Source organism: Callionymus lyra, chromosome 17 (assembly GCF_982586985.1).
Source record: "Callionymus lyra chromosome 17, fCalLyr1.hap1.1, whole genome shotgun sequence".
NCBI lineage: Eukaryota > Metazoa > Chordata > Actinopteri > Syngnathiformes > Callionymidae > Callionymus > Callionymus lyra.
The window spans coordinates 20,685,993-20,706,206 of NC_141834.1; the positions used below are offsets into that span (position 1 = coordinate 20,685,993).

At 38.7% G+C, this 20,214-nt stretch overlaps 2 protein-coding genes across 3 annotated transcripts in view; both read right to left on the reverse strand.

Annotated features, from left to right (window-relative positions):
• The window catches only part of aplp1 (amyloid beta precursor like protein 1), a 48,025-nt gene extending 34,605 nt beyond the window's left edge, over nucleotides 1-13,420 (reverse strand). For both annotated transcript variants that reach the window (XM_087812970.1, XM_087812969.1), the window contains exon 1: nucleotides 13,185-13,420. In XM_087812970.1, coding sequence (XP_087669096.1) covers nucleotides 13,185-13,250 — 66 coding nt within the window. In that variant the 5' untranslated portion in view covers nucleotides 13,251-13,420. The remainder of the gene's footprint in view (nucleotides 1-13,184) is intronic.
• The window catches only part of hspb6 (heat shock protein family B (small) member 6), a 138,728-nt gene that overhangs the window by 81,111 nt on the left and 37,403 nt on the right, over nucleotides 1-20,214 (reverse strand). The window lies entirely within an intron of this gene.

Below are 20,214 nucleotides of genomic sequence, written 5' to 3' on the forward strand. Positions count from 1 at the left end.
AAATAGACATAGCACTAGCTAGCATCAGCTAATAAACAGACATAGCACTAGCTAGCATCAACTAATAAATATACATACCACTAGCTAGCATAACTAATAAACAGACATAGCACTAGCTAGCATCAGCTAATAAATAGACATAGCACTAGCTAGCATCAGCTAATAAACAGACATAGCACTAGCTAGCATCAACTAATAAATAGACATACCACTAGCTAGCATAACTAATAAACAGACATAGCACTAGCTAGCATCAACTAATAAATATACATACCACTAGCTAGCATAAGCTAATAAACAGACATAGCGCTAGCTAGCATCAGCTAATAAACAGACATAGCACTAGCTAGCATCAACTAATAAATATACATACCACTAGCTAGCATAAGCTAATAAACAGACATAGCGCTAGCTAGCATCAACGAATAAACAAACATAGCACTTGCTAGCATCAACTAATAAACCGACATAGCCCTAGCTAGCATCAGCTAATAAACAAACATAGCGCAACCTTTCGATAAGTGGGTCAAGATACGCGACAAAGTCCAACAAAAGAAACTATATTAAACTAAAAGTATTTGAAAATACATTTTCCATCAAATGTATTTTGGATTTTACTATCTTTTTTTTTAACAAATACTGTTGACAGATTTAATATTGATACCTGAGATCAAAGGTAAGGTAAGGTAAAACTTTATTGAAACAAACAAAAATTGTTTTTTTTCCAATAGCAAATACATACAGCTATTTTTTTTTAAATCAAAAATCAAAAATCAAATCAAAAATCAAAGTATTGCAATGTATTCCTGTATTGATATTTTATCACACATCTAATAGTTAATCAAGCGATTACGTAACTTCTTATTTTTTTAAACATTTTTCTATGTGAGCAAAGAATAAAAGACATTTTCTACCAAGAACTCTAGTTTCCTCCCATAGTCCATCCACGTACACACATTAGCGACTCTAAATTGTTCGAAATAATCTCAAAATGCTTCATGCTCACACTACTTTGAAGCTCCTCTAGCTCCCCTTTAGGTACAGACTTCAATAAAAGAAGTGAGAAAATCCTAAAAATGCAGTTTTTAAATGAAAACCTGTGATAAAATCAAAGTTAGCATCACCTTGTTTCATCTATTTAATCGTGCAGCTGTGTCGCCGGCGGCCTGAGCTGCAGGATCATCATGAAGATTAAATATTATCTCATTTCCTTCGGTCGTCAAGTCTCCTCCGACCGTCCGTCAGGAAGAAGAACTACTGACTCCATCGAGCACTGATAACGTTGTCTTCACGGCAACCACAAGATTCTCCGGCGAAACTCCTTGTCCTTCAGCTCAGCTCTAATGAGTCTTATTGGTCTTCGGCTCATTCACGGCCAGGATAATCCGAACGGACTCGAGAAATGTTTTTAGGGAACGTAATTGCTGTGGGAACATTCCGTCTCCGGAGACTTCGCCCTCGCGTCCAGGAAATTCCAGCCAGTTCTTGACAAACACTGATAACTTCTGAGGCAGGATTGCGAATATTCCAGACACAGGAAATAAAAACAACTGTGATCCACGAGTCACATCATCTCTTCAAGTAGATTTCTTGAGACGTTTATTTCAGAAATGTTCCCAGAATAACGGAGGCTTCGGTCCAGTCGCACGAACAAAGACGACGGAGCGACACATGCACAGAAAGAAGCGTTAGCAGCTAAACATTAGCCTAGCTTAGCAACCCAAGCAAGATGACATCATGAGTTGTTTTTTTTTGTCTGAAAAGTTAAGATGTTATTTTGAAACTTACATGAAACTCAACAAAGATATGAGACAGATTCCAGGGACTGTGATCACATTTTGTTTTAAATGTATTTATTTAGGTTTATCTGTAGTAGCCATTACATGCTACGTTAATGCTAGCAAGAGAGTCGTCTTTTAAAGCTGCCGAGAAATTCTCCTTCATTTGAAAGATGAACCAAAAAATATACTTAAACATCAAAGGGAAAAAGTTGTGATGAAATTCTGAACGTATTTATTGCCATTTGTCTTTCACAAATAAAATAAAAATAATTAACATATTTTTGGCTTTTTTAAATGATAAAACGACATGCTTGTACTTAAGTTGTTTTATTTTATTATCAACTAATAAACAAACAAAAAGCTAGCTAGCAATAGCAAATAAAAACCAGCGTTAGCTAGCATCAGTTAATAAACAAACATAGCGCTAGATAGCATCAGCTAATAAAAAACGCAAAACTAGTTAGCATCAAGTAATAAACAAACAGAAAGCTAGCTAGCATTAGCAAATAAAAACAATGTTATAGCTAGCATCATTTCATAAACAAACATAGCGCTAGATAGCTTCAGCTAATAAACAACACAAAACTAGCTAGCATCAACTAATAAACAAACAGAAAGTTAGCTAGCATTAGCAAATAATAACAAAGTTAGCTAGCATCAGCTTACGAACAAACATGGCACTAGCTAGCATCAGCTAATGAACAACACAAAACTAGCTAGCATTAGCAAATAAAAATAAAGTTAGCTAGCATCAGCTAATAAACAAGACGAAACTAGCTAGCGTCAACTAATAAACAAATAGAAAGCTTTCTAACATTAGTAAATAAAAACAAAACTAGCTAGTATCAACTAATAAACAAACATAACCAAGATAGCATCATTTTCTTTAATTTATTCTATGGTAAAAAATGCTCATTTTTATTTAAATTATTTATTTTATTTAATGTCATTAATCACCCTAAATGTGATGAACAAAGATACACATAATTGAGCAACAACTGCTGATTGTTTAAGATTCGAGCGACAAAGACAGAACCGGTTCTGATCCGAAAACACAAATCTGTAACGTGAGCCGCGAGCATGAATTATTCAGACACAATCAAAGAAGAAGAAAGATGCGAGCGCCGAGAGGCACGTGAGGCCCTGAGGGACGCCACAGAGGAGTGGCCGGGGCCCGCATGAAGGGGGGCCCGCATGAAGGGGGGCCCGCATGAAGGGGGGCCCGCATGAAGGGGGGCTTCCTTTGTGCACGACACCAGGACCGGCAGGAGAATCCGTGCACGGACACAAAAAAAACAGATGAAGCAAAATGGCTGCTGTCAGAAGATGTGATGACGAGGCCAGACCTTCAATTATTGATGCTGCTGCAGCCATCTTTGCCTCCACACAGCAGCTCCAGCATCCAGACCTTCATCTCATTCATCGTCGCTCTGGGTTCGACTCCTCGCTTCTCACAACGACGGCGGCTCTTAAGGAAATTGGATTTTTTTTTGTTGCCGCTGTGAGCCTCAGTAGTTCTGTGGCCGGAGGCTCTCGCTGCCTCGTGTCGGAGCACCTGTGCAAGCATCCACGACATGATGGATCTCAGCGCAGGAACAAAGATGCTGCTCCACCCTCTTGTATACACGTTTATATATGCTTTATATATGCTTATATATACGCTCTCCATATACGCTCCAGGATTTCATGATGAAGGACGTCGAACGTGCAGCGGGAGAAGGATGTCGAGCCATGAATACATGAATAAATTTGATTTAACAATGTGAATTAAATATGTCATTATTTTTAACTTCAAAATACATAGATAAAAAATGAAGCCAAATACAAAGAAAACATAACAAAACACTGTAGTTTGAATTAGGGAAAATCAAAATTACTTTTCAAATATTTCTACACAGAGAAATTTATAGAGAAATAATATATACTGTAAACATTCATAGCAACATAACATATCTCGCCTTGTATAATCTATATTACACAATATAACATGATATAGTTTAAAGTTTATACTTTATTGAGTATTGTTTTGATTGTTTAAGCACTTTGTGACCCTGGCCTGGAAAAGCGCTATATAAATATAAATTACTTACTTAATATTTATGCATATATCCATATTAATATACAATATATACACATATATATATATATATATATATATATATATATATATATACACACATATATATATATACACATTATTATTATTGTTAATCCCTAAAATATGTTGCATGTACTAACTAAATTCAGATATAAACGGATACAAACTGAAATTGATTAAATCCATTTACTTAAAAAATAGCTCATAAACAAACATAGCGCTAGCTAGCATCAGCTAATAAACAAACATAGCGGTGGCTAGCATCAACTCATAAACAAACATAGCACTAGCTAGCATCAACTCATAAACAAACATAGCACTAGCTAGCATCAACTCATAAACAAACATAGCACTAGCTAGCATCAGCTCATAAACAAACATATCGCTAGCTAGCATCAGCTAATAAACAAACATAGCGGTAGCTAGCATCAACTCATAAACAAACATAGCACTAGCTAGCATCAACTCAAACAAACAGCGCTAGCTAGCACCAACTAATAAACAAACACAGAGCTAGCTAGCATCAGCTAATAAACAAACACAGCTAGCTTCAGCTAATTTACATAGCTAAAATCAACTAATAAACAAACATAGCTAGCATCAGCTAATAAAGATAGCTAGCATTAGCTAATAACTATAGCTAGCATCAGCTAATAAATATAGCTAGCATCAGCTAATAAACATAGCTAGCATCAGCTAATAAACATAGCTAGCATTAGCTAATAAACAAACATAGCACTAGCTCGCATCAGCTATTAAACAAACATAGCTAGCCTCAGCTAACAAACAAACATAGCACTAGCCAGCATCAGCTAATAAACAAACATAGCTAGCATCAGCTAATAAACAACAGAGCTAAACATGTTATTCTGGATGTGAGGAATATCATAATAAGAAGTTTTGGATGTTCATGCTGTGAGAAAAGATACATTTTAAGCAGTTTTTATACTTTTTCACTTCAGCTTTTAAAAGTAGATTATGAAGTAAGTCGCTATGATAACGATGTTTGAGGATTGTTTGTCAGCAGGACGTGATTCTCCTTCACTTCGAAGAAAGAACGAGGGATTGACTGAAAACTCTTGGACAACTTCGTTCCTGATCACGGGGGACGAGTCTTATCGTAGCTCTGCACATCTTCTCAGTCCACATGTTCTCAGTCCACATGTTCTCAGTCCACATGTTCTCAGTCCACATGTTCTCAATCCACATGTTCTCAATCCACATCTTCTCAATCCACATCTTCTCAGTCCACATCTTCTCAGTCCACATCTTCTCAGTCCACATCTTCTCAGTCCACATCTTCTCAGTCCACATGTTCACAGTCCACATCTTCTCAGTCCACATCTTCTCAATCCACATGTTCTCAGTCCACATGTTCTCAGTCCACATGTTCTCAGTCCACATGTTCTCAGTCCACATGTTCTCAATCCACATCTTCTCAATCCACATCTTCTCAATCCACATCTTCTCAGTCCACATCTTCTCAGTCCACATCTTCTCAGTCCACATCTTCTCAGTCCACATCTTCTCAGTCCACATGTTCACAGTCCACATCTTCTCAGTCCACATCTTCTCAATCCACATGTTCTCAGTCCACATGTTCTCAGTCCACATGTTCTCAGTCCACATGTTCTCAGTCCACATCTTCTCAATCCAAATCTTCTCAATCCACATCTTCTCAGTCCACATCTTCTCAGTCCACATCTTCTCAGTCCACATCTTCTCAGTCCACATCTTCTCAGTCCACATCTTCTCAGTCCACATCTTCTCAGTCCACATCTTCTCAGTCCACATCTTCTCAGTCCACATCTTCTCAGTCCACATGTTCACAGTCCACATCTTCTCAGTCCACATCTTCTCAATCCACATGTTCTCAGTCCACATGTTCTCAGTCCACATGTTCTCAGTCCACATGTTCTCAGTCCACATCTTCTCAATCCAAATCTTCTCAATCCACATCTTCTCAGTCCACATCTTCTCAGTCCACATCTTCTCAGTCCACATCTTCTCAGTCCACATCTTCTCAGTCCACATCTTCTCAGTCCACATCTTCTCAGTCCACATCTTCTCAGTCCACATCTTCTCAGTCCACATCTTCTCAGTCCACTCTGAACATGTCCCTCAGCAAAGAACGGCTTCTTCACGACCAGACTCACTCATCTGTTGTCGACAGGATACACAAGGAATGACAGAAACAACATGGTTGTCCTTCACTCGTCCTTCGCAGGATTTTAGCTCAGCTTTCACAAACAAATCACTTAGAGTCGTGTCGGATATATTTTCATCCGCACAAAACTTTGTTTAATCCCAATGTCCCAAGAAAATACTTGAATACACTTAAATATGTTTTTTTTCACGATACTCTATTAATAATTAACAACTGTAAACGTTTTTTAAATGTACAATTAATTTATCCACAGCATTTGTTCATTATTGTGCAACAATTGAACTTCCAGCCACTAGATAGCAACAGTCATTATCTTCCTCCACGGCCAAAGAAAGATTTCAGCGATGACTGAGGACGAGAGGATACAGTGACTGTTTTTTTTTTTTTTCTTTGTTTTTTTTTTAAAATAGGCTCCTTGTACTATTATTAAAACTAGTGGTTTTAGAATATATTAAGACAATTAAAATGTTTTATTTCGATACCTTATAGATATTTAACATAACTGTATTGATTTTTATTTATGTATTACGTAACTGGTCAATAATCATGGTGTTTGTTCATTTTTGTGTTGCAACTTTTGGCCACGAGAGGGGTGACATATTATATACATTTAAGTGTGTATGAAAGTAAATCATTTTCATTTTAGTCCTCCGCAGCTGAAGGAGGAGTACAATCTCGCAAGTTCCCCGCCATGACTGAGGACGAGAGGATACAGTGACTGCAGCAGCTTTTAAAGCTGATGTTTGGACATATTTTGGTTAGAAAACAAATGAAAGAAGTTACGACTTCGTAAAGAGTCATGTGGTCTGTAAATACTACAACACCGTCAAGTACTGGACAATACTACGCATATATACTTGTTACTATACTATCACAACACCATAATCAAGTACTGGACAATACTACACATATATACTTGTTACTACATTATCACAACACCAGAGTCAAGTACTGGACAATACTGCACATATATACTTGTCACAACACCATAATCAAGTACTGGACAATACTACACATATATACTTGTTACTACATTATCACAACACCAGAGTCAAGTACTGGACAATACTACACATATATCCTTGTTACTACACTATCACAACACCATAATCAAGTACTGGACAATACTACACATATATACTTGTTACTACATTATCACAACACCAGAGTCAAGTACTGGACAATACTACACATATATACTTGTTACTACATTATCACAACACCAGAGTCAAGTACTGGACAATACTGCACATATATACTTGTCACAACACCATAATCAAGTACTGGACAATACTACACATATATACTTGTTACTACATTATCACAACACCAGAGTCAAGTACTGGACAATACTACACATATATACTTGTTACTACATTATCACAACACCAGAGTCAAGTAATGGACAATACTACCCATATATCTACAAACATATACTTGATACTATAGTATCACTATATATCATATCTCTGCCCGTGTATCGTGATCCATACGGTATCACCAGATTCTTGCAGATACACACAACTATAGAGGACGTTGAATATTTAGTGTTTGACAATCATGTAAAAGAACTCACACCTTCTCAGTGAACTCATCACACACAAACTTGTGTTTTTTCTGAGACAGAAAAGCCCGAAAATCTCCCAAAAAAACCCTGCACAAATCTACGGCCCCTTGTGTTCACATTTGTGTGCTTCATTTGTGCACACGCACACGCACACACACACACACACCTACAGTGCGACGCTCCATTTAAGTGACTCGGCAGGATTTAATCCGACTCGTCTGCAGAGGATTTGGGGAAAAGGAAGCTCGACGGAGGAACACGGACGGAACATGTTCTACAATGAAATGCTATGTTTTACGCCCGGTGGCACATGTGAGCGGAGAAGAGACGACACACAGGAATCCATTAGCAGGAACCTGATTATCTTGCAGCTCGGAAATTAATTAAGTGTGAGTGCATGTGTGTGTGTGTGTGTGTGTGCATGTGTGTGTGTGTAGAGATGTACTTATCCTAATACTGCCTCAGTCCTTTTTCCATACAAATCCTCTTGTGTTATTGCACTGCAGGGCAGATGTTGGTGATGGTCCTGGGGGGGGGGGGGGGTCTTCCCCGACCCGCCCGCACATCAGTCTGGACAGTTGTGTAACAATTGTGTTGACTATGAGAGTGCGATGCAGGTGCGTCACTACACTTCCTACTAGCGCCGTGGTCTAGCAGCGAGGTGACGTCCGACCACCAGGTGCAGACCCAGACTCCTGCTGGTCCTGATGACGTCAAGACATTCCCAGACTCGCATCCATGTCGTGACTGTTGTCGTTCTTTTTTCTTTGTTGTTGTGTATCTTTGTTTGGTTTTCAAATCAAATACATTTTTTACCAGACTTTTTTTTTCACGGTTTTTATTGCAACAACATGCGTTTGAGAATAAATAATTAAATTTTCTCATTTACGATTAACATGCATGTACCAGATCCTGGCGATGACTGAGGACGAGAGGATACACTCGACTCCAGCAGTTGACATATTATATATATTTAAGTGTGTATACAACTAAATCAATTTTGTGTTGCAATTAGATTTCCAACAGTCAGTACATCCTGGAGGAGTACAATCTTGCAAGCTCCCAGCGATGACTGAGGACGAGAGGATACAGTGAGTCCAGCAGCTTTGAAAGCTGATGTTTGGACATATTTTGGTTTGAAAACAAATGAAGGCAGTTATGACTTCATCAAGAGTCATGTGGTCTGTAAATACTACAACACCAGAGTCACGTACTGGACAATACTACACATATATACTTGTTACTACACTATCACAACACCAGAGTCAAGTACTGGACAATACTACACATATATATACTTGTTACTACACTATCACAACACCAGAGTCAAGTACTGGACAATACTACACATATATACTTGTTACTACACTATCACAACACCAGAGTCAAGTACTGGACAATACTACACATATATACTTGTTACTACATTATCACAACACCAGAGTCAAGTACTGGACAATACTACACATATATCCTTGTTACTACACTATCACAACACCAGAGTCAAGTACTCAACAATACTACACATATATACTTGTTACTACATTATCACAACACCAGAGTCAAGTACTGGACAATACTACACATATATACTTGTTACTACACTATCACAACACCAGAGTCAAGTACTGGACAATACTACACATATATACTTGTTACTACACTATCACAACACCAGAGTCAAGTACTGGACAATACTACACATATATACTTGTTACTACACTATCACAATACCAGAGTCAAGTACTGGACAATACTACACATATATACTTGTTACTACATTATCACAACACCAGAATCAAGTACTGGACAATACTACACATATGTACTTGTTACTACACTATCACAACACCAGAGTCAAGTACTGGACAATACTACACATATATACTTGTTACTACACTATCACAATACCAGAGTCAAGTACTGGACAATACTACACATATATACTTGTTACTACATTATCACAACACCAGAATCAAGTACTGGACAATACTACACATATGTACTTGTTACTACACTATCACAACACCAGAGTCAAGTACTGGACAATACTACAAATATATACTTGTTACTACATTATCACAACACCAGAGTCAAGTACTGGACAATACTTTAAGTATATCCTTGTTACTACAGTACCACTATATATAGTATCGTTGACTCTGTATTGTGACACGTATCAACAGATTCTTGACAATACTCACTTCTAACAAAGTGTTTTTTGGGGGGTCATTTGAAAGAGAGTTACACGTGTTGAAGGAGCTCACACCTGCCAACAGGGGGAGCTATAGTCCAGACTCCTTGCCTCTGTCTGAGTGACTGACCTCTAAGACAACCTTCGATGACGGACAGACAAGTGAACCAATCAAGATAAACGCTTCAATTCCAGATCAATAGACTCTTATCTGCGATAACAATTTTCTTTTGTCCGTCCCGAGACAAAGGATCTGATTGTTCAAGTACTATTCTTGGTACATGTACTATCATCGGTGCTGCTCAAGGTTTCAGGTTAAAGTTTAGCCTCGATCAACGTCGAAATTAAATACTTCCTATTAAGTTTGGCTCGTCCCTGGAAATATGTTTTATCTTAACTTAGTTAGTTCCTGAAAGTCATTCCACTTTAGATGAAAACCTGGTTAAAGATGTTAAAGTAAAGTCAGGATTTCACGAGTGAAGTCTTTCCTTTGTGTCATTTCGGACCCATTTCACCATCAAAACACCTGAAAAACATCTTCGTCAAAGACCTGACAATATTTTTAAGATAAGTTTGTTCATAAATGAATCATTAAGAGATTAAAAATGTATCTTTGACCAGATTGTACGAAAGAAAAACCAAGAGAAAGTGTTTTTTTTATTGACTGCGGATCGTAAGTGAAAACGTGTCGAGTAAATTAAGGGAAGCCGACAGTTCCACGGAGCCTAATACTTCATTGTAATCCAGCTCTCCAGGAATAATCTCGCCCGTAAACCTTCATGAGCAGGTCTTCTCGTAGCGAGCTCCTCAGCCTGCTGCTAATCCCTCTAAGGCTCTTACAGACATTATTTAAGAATGAAAGGTTTTCTGACTCCGCCCGGGCTAATAAATAAACATCTGACAAATCCTCTTAGGAGACGCACGACGACCGAGGATCTCGTCGATCTCACCAGCGCTGGCGTCGCTGTAGCTCGGGACGGACTCGACCCGATGTGCGACTCCGGGCCGTGACTCACTCGCACCCACTCACACCTACACATGTGCACTCTCGACACCCTCCTCCGCGCCCCCCAGGCCCGAGGGATCTGGAATCTACCGTCGACCAGGAGCTCCAGACTCTCCTGGACGATGCTGCCACTTATTGATCCGAGGATCGTCTTACTAATGATACAAAGCATACACTCAGCTGGGGGGAGGGGGGTCCAGATCCGGCCTCATGAGCTAGCATGTCCAGACCAGATCCGGCCTCACGAGCTAGCATGTCCAGACCAGATCCGGCCTCACGAGCTAGCATGTCCAGAGCAGATCCGGCCTCACGAGCTAGCATGTCCACACCAGATCCGGCCTCACGAGCTAGCATGTCCAGACCAGATCCGGCCTCACGAGCTAGCATGTCCACACCAGATCCGGCCTCACGAGCTAGCATGTCCAGACCAGATCCGGCCTCACGAGCTAGCATGTCCACACCAGATCCGGCCTCACGAGCTAGCATGTCCACACCAGATCCGGCCTCACGAGCTAGCATGTCCACACCAGATCCGGCCTCACAAGCTAGCATGTTCAGAGCAGATCCGGCCTCACGAGCTAGCATGTCCAGACCAGATCCGGCCTCACAAGCTAGCATGTCCAGACCAGATCCGGCCTCACGAGCTAGCATGTCCAGAGCAGATCCGGCCTCACGAGCTAGCATGTCCAGACCAGATCCGGCCTCACAAGCTAGCTGTCGGACACAAGATGTTTGATCGGACCCGTTTCCTCCGTGACCGATCGGATTTTTAATTGTCCTCGGGTGGGATCACAAGGTCAAGGAATCCTCCCGCGGGATCGTTGTCGACAATGACGCCGTGACTTCGGAACGGACCGGCTTGAACCCTCCTTGTTTTAATCAACATCCTGACACAAATCGATAAGTAGGGGTTCGTGCAGCGAGTCACGGTCTCGGGTAACAGAAGCCGATGTGAGGAGTTGAGAAGACGTTTAAAACTAGTAGATGTTTGAGATGTTTCATTTCCCGGTCTTTGGTCTTCTACTGGTCTCAGTGGTGTGAAGGGTGTTGGTTCGTAGTGGTCCCAGAGGAAGAAAGATCCAGCCGTGCCGCGGACTTTATAATACCAGCGTAATCCATTATTTAACCAGTAGAACCTACTGAACAGTTGTGCTTGTGTCAGATCAGTATCAACAGAAACATTTATGGTGACCTGACGCACATGGCTTGGACGGCCTTAGTCATGGTCCTGGTCTAGGTATGGTCATAGGTCTAGGTCCAGGTCTAGGTGTTGATATAGGTCTAGGTCTAAGTACAAGTGTAGTTGTTGATATAGGTCTAGGTGTAGATGTTGATAAAGGTCTAGGTCTAGTTGTAGATGTTGATATAGGTCTAGGTCTAAGTATAAGTCTAGTTGTTGATATAGGTGTAGATCTAGGGCTAGGTCTAGGTGTAGTTGTTAATGTAAGTCTAGGTCTTGGTAAATGTCATGTTCCAGGTCCGGGTCTAGGTCTTGGGAATTGGGCCATGGTCATTGTCTTGGTCGTGGTCTCTATACCCTTGGGTCTTGGTAGTGTCTTGGTGTCGGCTCAGATGGTCCGAAACACAGTCTATAACGTTCCTAAAGCCTCCGACTAATTGTTTACTCCGTAAGTACAACTACAGGAAGGAGTACTAAAAATATACCTGATCCACCTCAACTGGCTTCTGTTGATGTGGACTCTCAGCAGGTTTAATCTGAGTCTCTCCTGGATGACTGAGCTAGTCCTCCTACTTCTAAGGGCCTAGTTTAGGGAGTGGATTTTGGAGATTCATTTGGATTAAAACCCCCAAAATTCACCACAACAAGTCGAAGAATAAACAAAACATCTCTACAGGTCACAACATCCACAGGAGCGTCAACCTTCTTCTGGTGGACCACAAGAAAGACCTGGCAGACCAGATCTGGTACCCAGACCTCGGAAGGGCTGATGATATTGAAATTCAAGATTTGACACAAAATCGTGGAAAAACTGTACTGATCCATCCCTTTTTTACTGCGAACCATTCGTAGGTATTTGTCACGTCAACACAACAACACAACAACAACACAACAGTAATTCAATCTGCATGGACCTCATCTTCAGCTGCAGCACAAGGACAAGTCGTTTGCTCCTCTGTCGAGGCCAGCAATGGATGCTGGGAGATTTCCGTGCGATTTCTAACGTACCATCAGTCATGTCACCCGCAGGCCCGGACTTGACGCAGCGGCCTCAGAACCCACAGTTATGACGCTGTTATTGCGCAGAACCTCAAACCCGTCCTGGAGCCAAGGACCTGACTCAGCGGCTCCAGGAGCAGGAGGAACAACAAAAAAAACCGGGCGTTCGGATGAGGAACATCGTGATCCTACCTCGACATTTCCACTGACGCTGAAGGACAAAAGTGCCAGCAGCACGAGCGTCGCGGGGTGACCCATGTCGTCCTGGTTCTTCCTCCTCAGATGATGATGATGATGATGATGGCGGGGATGTTGCGATCAGGGGGTTCGGAGACTCCAGGTGTCTGCTCACATCAGTGATGGACTCTCCGTCCTCAGAAGCTGCGTCTGCGTCCTGGTTCTCTCCAGCAGCGTCTCCTCTGAGCGTCAGCAGGATCGCCGACGGAACCAAGCCCAGTTTCTGCGGGTGTTTCTCTGCGCCCGCGACTGGACGGGTGGAGGGCGGCCTCTGCTGGCGGCGGAGGAGAAGTGCAGCTTCTCTTATGAAAGAGGGAGTTTGTTGACCTTAATAAAAATAATCCACGTTTTCACATGCGTTCATTTTTCATGTGTCTTTGCTTTAATTATTGTATTTTACTTTTCAATTCGTTATGATTATTTTTTTTCCTTGTTTTCATTCAAACCTGCTTCAATGTTTTGCTCATTTTCATGTGTTTGTCGTGATAATTATACAATTATTAAAATATCAAAACGTTTTAATTTGTAGGAAGAAAATATATAACCTTTCTTTTATCTACAACTCCAGGTATAAACTATACAACGAGTATATAGCAAGTTTTATTTTGTACAATATTTTTCATCTTGTAGACTTTAATCAGTTACCAATAAAGTGATGTGTAAATGACACCCGTTAAATACTTTCATAATGTGGCACCTGAGAAGTACTATAGCGTTTTTCCATTTATTAATTGTATTTTATTTAGTGTTATTTCGATAGACGAAAGACTATTCTTTTGTTCGTTGAGTATAAAGATAATGCTAAAGGGGCAGAACAGAGACCTCTAGTGGTAAATTAATAGATTACAACCATATCCAGTTTTTAAACGTTAAAGAGCATTTTTTGATTATTGATCATGAAGCAAAAATAAAAACGACTCAACAAATAGTTGATATTTATGGTATTTTATAATTGTTAGTTTAATTTATATTGAAGTTTTCCATTACCTCAAACTACCTTCAACCCCTACAGCTACTACTACTAATACTATCACCAATACTACTACTTATTTTTTCTTTCGGCTTCTCAGTATTTAGGTTGTAAACCTTTAACCTGAATTTAAACATTTAAACATTCTAAATTCATTTTAAATTAACTTAAACATTCAAACATTTTGAATTCATTCAAACAATTAACCATTTTAAATTCATTTTAACATTCGATTATTTTAAATTCATTTAAAAGTCTTAATCAAATATTTTAAATGAATTAATAAGAACTAAATCTAATTTCATGAATTTTCCAAAACCTTTTTAGTAAAGTTTTGATACTTAATTTTGTATGATAATCTTTTACCTTTAATTTTCCAAACTCAAATGAAATATTATTTTATCAAACCCTTAAATCACAAAATCAATATATTAAATACTGAAATGTGTTCCTAATATTTACCGCAGTAATATATTTGAACATCTCAGAAACATTTCAATCACAATGAAAGTAAATAAAACATTTCACCGACCATTGTGTCTTAGGATTGAAACCACTGTGAACCTGGAGCTTCTTCTCTGACTGACTGAGAACCTCCATGAGTTCAAAGTTCACAGCTGCTGCACATCAGTGCTAATGACTGAAGCAGCTGGTTTGCTGCTGCTGGTGCATTCTGGGACATGTAGTTCTTTGACACATTATGAGATTCAGCTGAACCACCACTACTACTACTACTACTACCACTAACACCACCACTACTACTACTACTACTACTACTACTACTACTACCACCACTACCACCACCACTACTACTAGTACGGAACTAGTACTGAAAGGCGCTTTACAAATAAAACTGACTTACTATTAAATCTAACTACTATTACTATCACTACTTCTACTACTACGATTACTTCTACTAACACTACTAATAACAAAAACTACCAGTCTCACTATTTCTACTACGACTGCTACACTATTAAAACGAACTACTACTTCTATCACTACTTCTACTTCTACTACTAATATTAATACAAAATACTACTTTCACTTCTACCACTATTACTACCTGTAATACTTGTATCACCACTTCTACTAATTCTACTGCTGCTACTACTACTACTATTAAAAACAAACTACTACTATCACTCCTTGTGCTTCCACTACTCCTGGCATAACGACTACTTCTACTCATACTGTGACTACTTATAATTGTATTAGTCCAACTTCTGCTACTGCTACACTTTATAATAGTAGTACCACTACTACTACTACTACTACTACTACTACAGCCTCTACTAGCCCTTTTATTTCTACTTCTACTGAGGGCTACTCGTAATACGAACACTACTGATACTAATATTACAACTACTATCTGCAATTGAGTATTATTGTTAAATAACATGAAGATGACTTAAAATACTGCAATAATGACGACTACAAAGTACTTCACTATGTTTCGTACTTGTTTAGTTTACTGTCTTCTACTTCCAAAACTACTGTAACTGTTACTACATGAACTGAAATGTATTTAATAAATTAAAGAACTAAATAAAAAATGCTTCAAAACCGGATTTTCATGATGCTTTCAATGTTGACAGAATTTGGTCGTTTTAGGAAAAACATTGTCGTTCTGTGACTCGTGGCTTCAAACCGACAACCTGCTCCAGATAATCGACGACTTTATCGTTATTCTTTTCCAACTCGGGTAAATAAGTCATGAATATTTGCAGAGAGTGATGTTGATCAATCCTCCGAAGGCTCTGAGATACTTTGTACTCTGGCCTCCATTATTAATGTGTGTTTGTGTGCGACACAGAAACGTAACCTATATTCATCGATGCTCAGAGAATAACTTCTTTACACTCCATCGACCCCAATATACGACGACAAACAGATTTGATGATCTATTGAGACGAACTCAACAGTTTCCTCCGCGAATATGAATACAGTATTTGTTCAGATGAACTTTATAGTTTCATAGTGAAGATGAAACCTTGACGAGCTGCACTTTCCTGATGAACATTTCTTGAATAAATCCTTGTGATGTTCTCTGTCGTGATGTTCTATATTGTGATGTTCTATACCGTGATATTCTATATCTTGATGTTCTCTATCTTGATGTTCTGTATCGTGATGTCCTATATCGTGATGTTCTATATCTTGATGTTCTGTATCGTGATGTTCTATATCGGGATGTTCTGTATCGTGATGTTCTGTATCGTGATGTTCTATATCGGGATGTTCTGTATCGTGATGTTCTCTATCGTGATGTTCTATATCGGGATGTTCTGTATCGTGATGTTCTCTATCGTGATGTTCTATATCGGGATGTTCTCTATCGTGATGTTCTGTATCATGATGTTCTATATCGGGATGTTCCGTATCGTGATGTTCTCTATCGTGATGTTCTATATCGGGATGTTCTCTATCGTGATGTTCTGTATCATGATGTTCTCTATCTTGATGTTCTATATCGGGATGTTCTGTATCGTGATGTTCTCTATCGTGATGTTCTATATCGGGATGTTCTCTATCGTGATGTTCCATATCGGGATGTTCTGTATCGTGATGTTCTCTATCGTGATGTTCTATATCGGGATGTTCTCTATCTTGATGTTATCTATCATGATGTTCTCTATCTTGATGTTCTCTATCGTGATGTTCTCTATCGTGATGTCCTATATCGTGATGTTCTATATCTTGATGTTCTCTATCATGATGTTCTATATCGGGATGTTCTCTATCGTGATGTTCTGTATCATGATGTTCTCTATCTTGATGTTCTATATCGGGATGTTCTGTATCGTGATGTTCTCTGTCGTGATGTTCTATATTGTGATGTTCTATATCGTGATATTCTATATCTTGATGTTCTCTATCTTGATGTTCTGTATCGTGATGTCCTATATCGTGATGTTCTATATCTTGATGTTCTGTATCGTGATGTTCTATATCGGGATGTTCTGTATCGTGATGTTCTCTATCGTGATGTTCTATATCGGGATGTTCTCTATCGTGATGTTCTGTATCATGATGTTCTATATCGGGATGTTCTGTATCGTGATGTTCTCTATCGTGATGTTCTATATCGGGATGTTCTCTATCGTGATGTTCTGTATCATGATGTTCTCTATCTTGATGTTCTATATCGGGATGTTCTGTATCGTGATGTTCTCTATCGTGATGTTCTATATCGGGATGTTCTCTATCGTGACGTTCCATATCGGGATGTTCTGTATCGTGATGTTCTCTATCGTGATGTTCTATATCGGGATGTTCTCTATCTTGATGTTATCTATCATGATGTTCTCTATCTTGATGTTCTCTATCGTGATGTTCTCTATCGTGATGTTCTATATCGGGATGTTCTCTATCTTGATGTTCTGTATCGTGATGTTCTATATCGGGATGTTCTATATCTTGATGTTCTCTATCATGATGTTCTATATCGGGATGTTCTCTATCGTGATGTTCTGTATCATGATGTTCTCTATCTTGATGTTCTATATCGGGATGTTCTGTATCGTGATGTTCTCTATCGTGATGTTCTATATCGTGATGTTCTATATCGGGATGTTCTCTATCTTGATGTTCTCTATCATGATGTTCTATATCGGGATGTTCTCTATCGTGATGTTCTGTATCATGATGTTCTCTATCTTGATGTTCTATATCGGGATGTTCTGTATCGTGATGTTCTCTATCGTGATGTTCTATATCGTGATGTTCTGTATCGTGATGTTCCATATCGGGATGTTCTGTATCGTGATGTTCTCTATCGTGATGTTCTATATCGGGATGTTCTCTATCTTGATGTTATCTATCATGATGTTCTCTATCTTGATGTTCTCTATCGTGATGTTCTCTATAGTGATGTTCTATATCGGGATGTTCTCTATCTTGATGTTCTCTATCATGATGTTCTCTATCTTGATGTTCTCTATCGTGATGTTCTAAATCGGGATGTTCTCTATCGTGATGTTCTGTATCATGATGTTCTATATCTTGATGTTCTGTATCGTGATGTTCTCTATCTTGATGTTCTCTATCGTGATGTTCTAAATCGGGATGTTCTCTATCGTGATGTTCTGTATCATGATATTCTCTATCTTGATGTTCTGTATCGTGATGTTCTCTATCTTGATGTTCTCTATCGTGATGTTCTAAATCGGGATGTTCTCTATCGTGATGTTCTGTATCATGATGTTCTCTATCTTGATGTTCTGTATCGTGATGTTCTCTATCGTGATGTTCTATATCGGGATGTTCCCTATCGTGATGTTCTGTATCATGATGTTCTATATCGTGATGTTCTCTTTCGTGATGTTCTCTATCGTGATGTTCTCTATCTTGATGTTCTCTATCGTGATGTTCTAAATCGGGATGTTCTCTATCGTGATGATCTGTATCATGATGTTCTCTATCTTGATGTTCTGTATCGTGATGTTCTCTATCTTGATGTTCTGTATCGTGATGTTCTCTATCGTGATGTTCTATATCGGGATGTTCCCTATCGTGATGTTCTGTATCATGATGTTCTATATCGTGATGTTCTCTTTCGTGATGTTCTCTATCGTGATGTTCTCTATCTTGATGTTCTCTATCGTGATGTTCTAAATCGGGATGTTCTCTATCGTGATGTTCTGTATCATGATGTTCTCTATCTTGATGTTCTCTATCGTGATGTTCTATATCGGGATGTTCTCTATTGTGATGTTGTGTATCATGATGTTCTCTATCGTGATGTTCTGTATCATGATGTTCTCTATCTTGATGTTCTCTATCCTGATGTTCTATATCGGGATGTTCCCTATCGTGATGTTCTGTATCATGATGTTCTATATCGTGATGTTCTCTTTCGTGATGTTCTCTATCGTGATGTTCTCTATCTTGATGTTCTCTATCGTGATGTTCTAAATCGGGATGTTCTCTATCGTGATGTTCTGTATCATGATGTTCTCTATCTTGATGTTCTGTATCGTGATGTTCTCTATCGTGATGTTCTATATCGGGATGTTCCCTATCGGGATGTTCTGTATCATGATGTTCTATATCGTGATGTTCTCTTTCGTGATGTTCTCTATCGGGATGTTCCCTATCGTGATGTTCTGTATCATAATGTTCTATATCGTGATGTTCTCTTTCGTGATGTTCTCTATCGTGATGTTCTCTGACACCGTTCATAAACAGTCTCAGCAGAGTCGTAGGAAAATATTCTCCATTGTTTTGTCTACTTGGAAAAAAATCATTCTTGACCTTTTCGTTGAGAGTCTGCGCCTCTTGACTTTGGCTGCTGCCCCCACGACCTTAGAAAGGATGATCATATTCACGTCTCCTGAGGAAAATAACAATATAAGAAATGACAGGTATGTTGTTTTATTGTAAATGATACAAAACATATGATGGAAATTCGCCCGTTTGAGACCTTGGCTCCGGCATGCACTTTATCGTTGTGATTTAAAAATGAAACTGCAGGATGTACGTAAAGCATTGATTTTATTTTCAGAAATTATAAAAGGTAATTTTATTAATGACATTTAATACAGTTTGGTTGAAAAAAATGTGTAAAAATAAATATAAAAATACATTTTAAACGCTGAAATATATATCTTTTAATACCTAATAATAACATTAACAAAATGTATACATGGATCCTATGCTTTTTGCGTTTTAATTTATGCTTTGATTTATTACTTTTTAATTATTTTATGTTCAAATTTCTTCTTTTTTTCTATCATATCCCGCTTCAATGTTTTTCTCGTCATTTTCTTCCTGTCTTCCATTAATAATGATAATAAAACGCTTATATAATACATTTAACAACATATTTTGAACCGCAAATATAATGTTTTTAATCTAAAAGGGAAAAAATACATTGTATAAAAATGTTAGACTTTTTGAATCGTCACGTGACTGCAGGAGGAAGTGGGCGGGGCTAAAACGCAAAGTGACGTAACACCTCTAAAGTTTCTTAATCAAATAAAACATTTTAACATTGAAATAACGACACGCAGT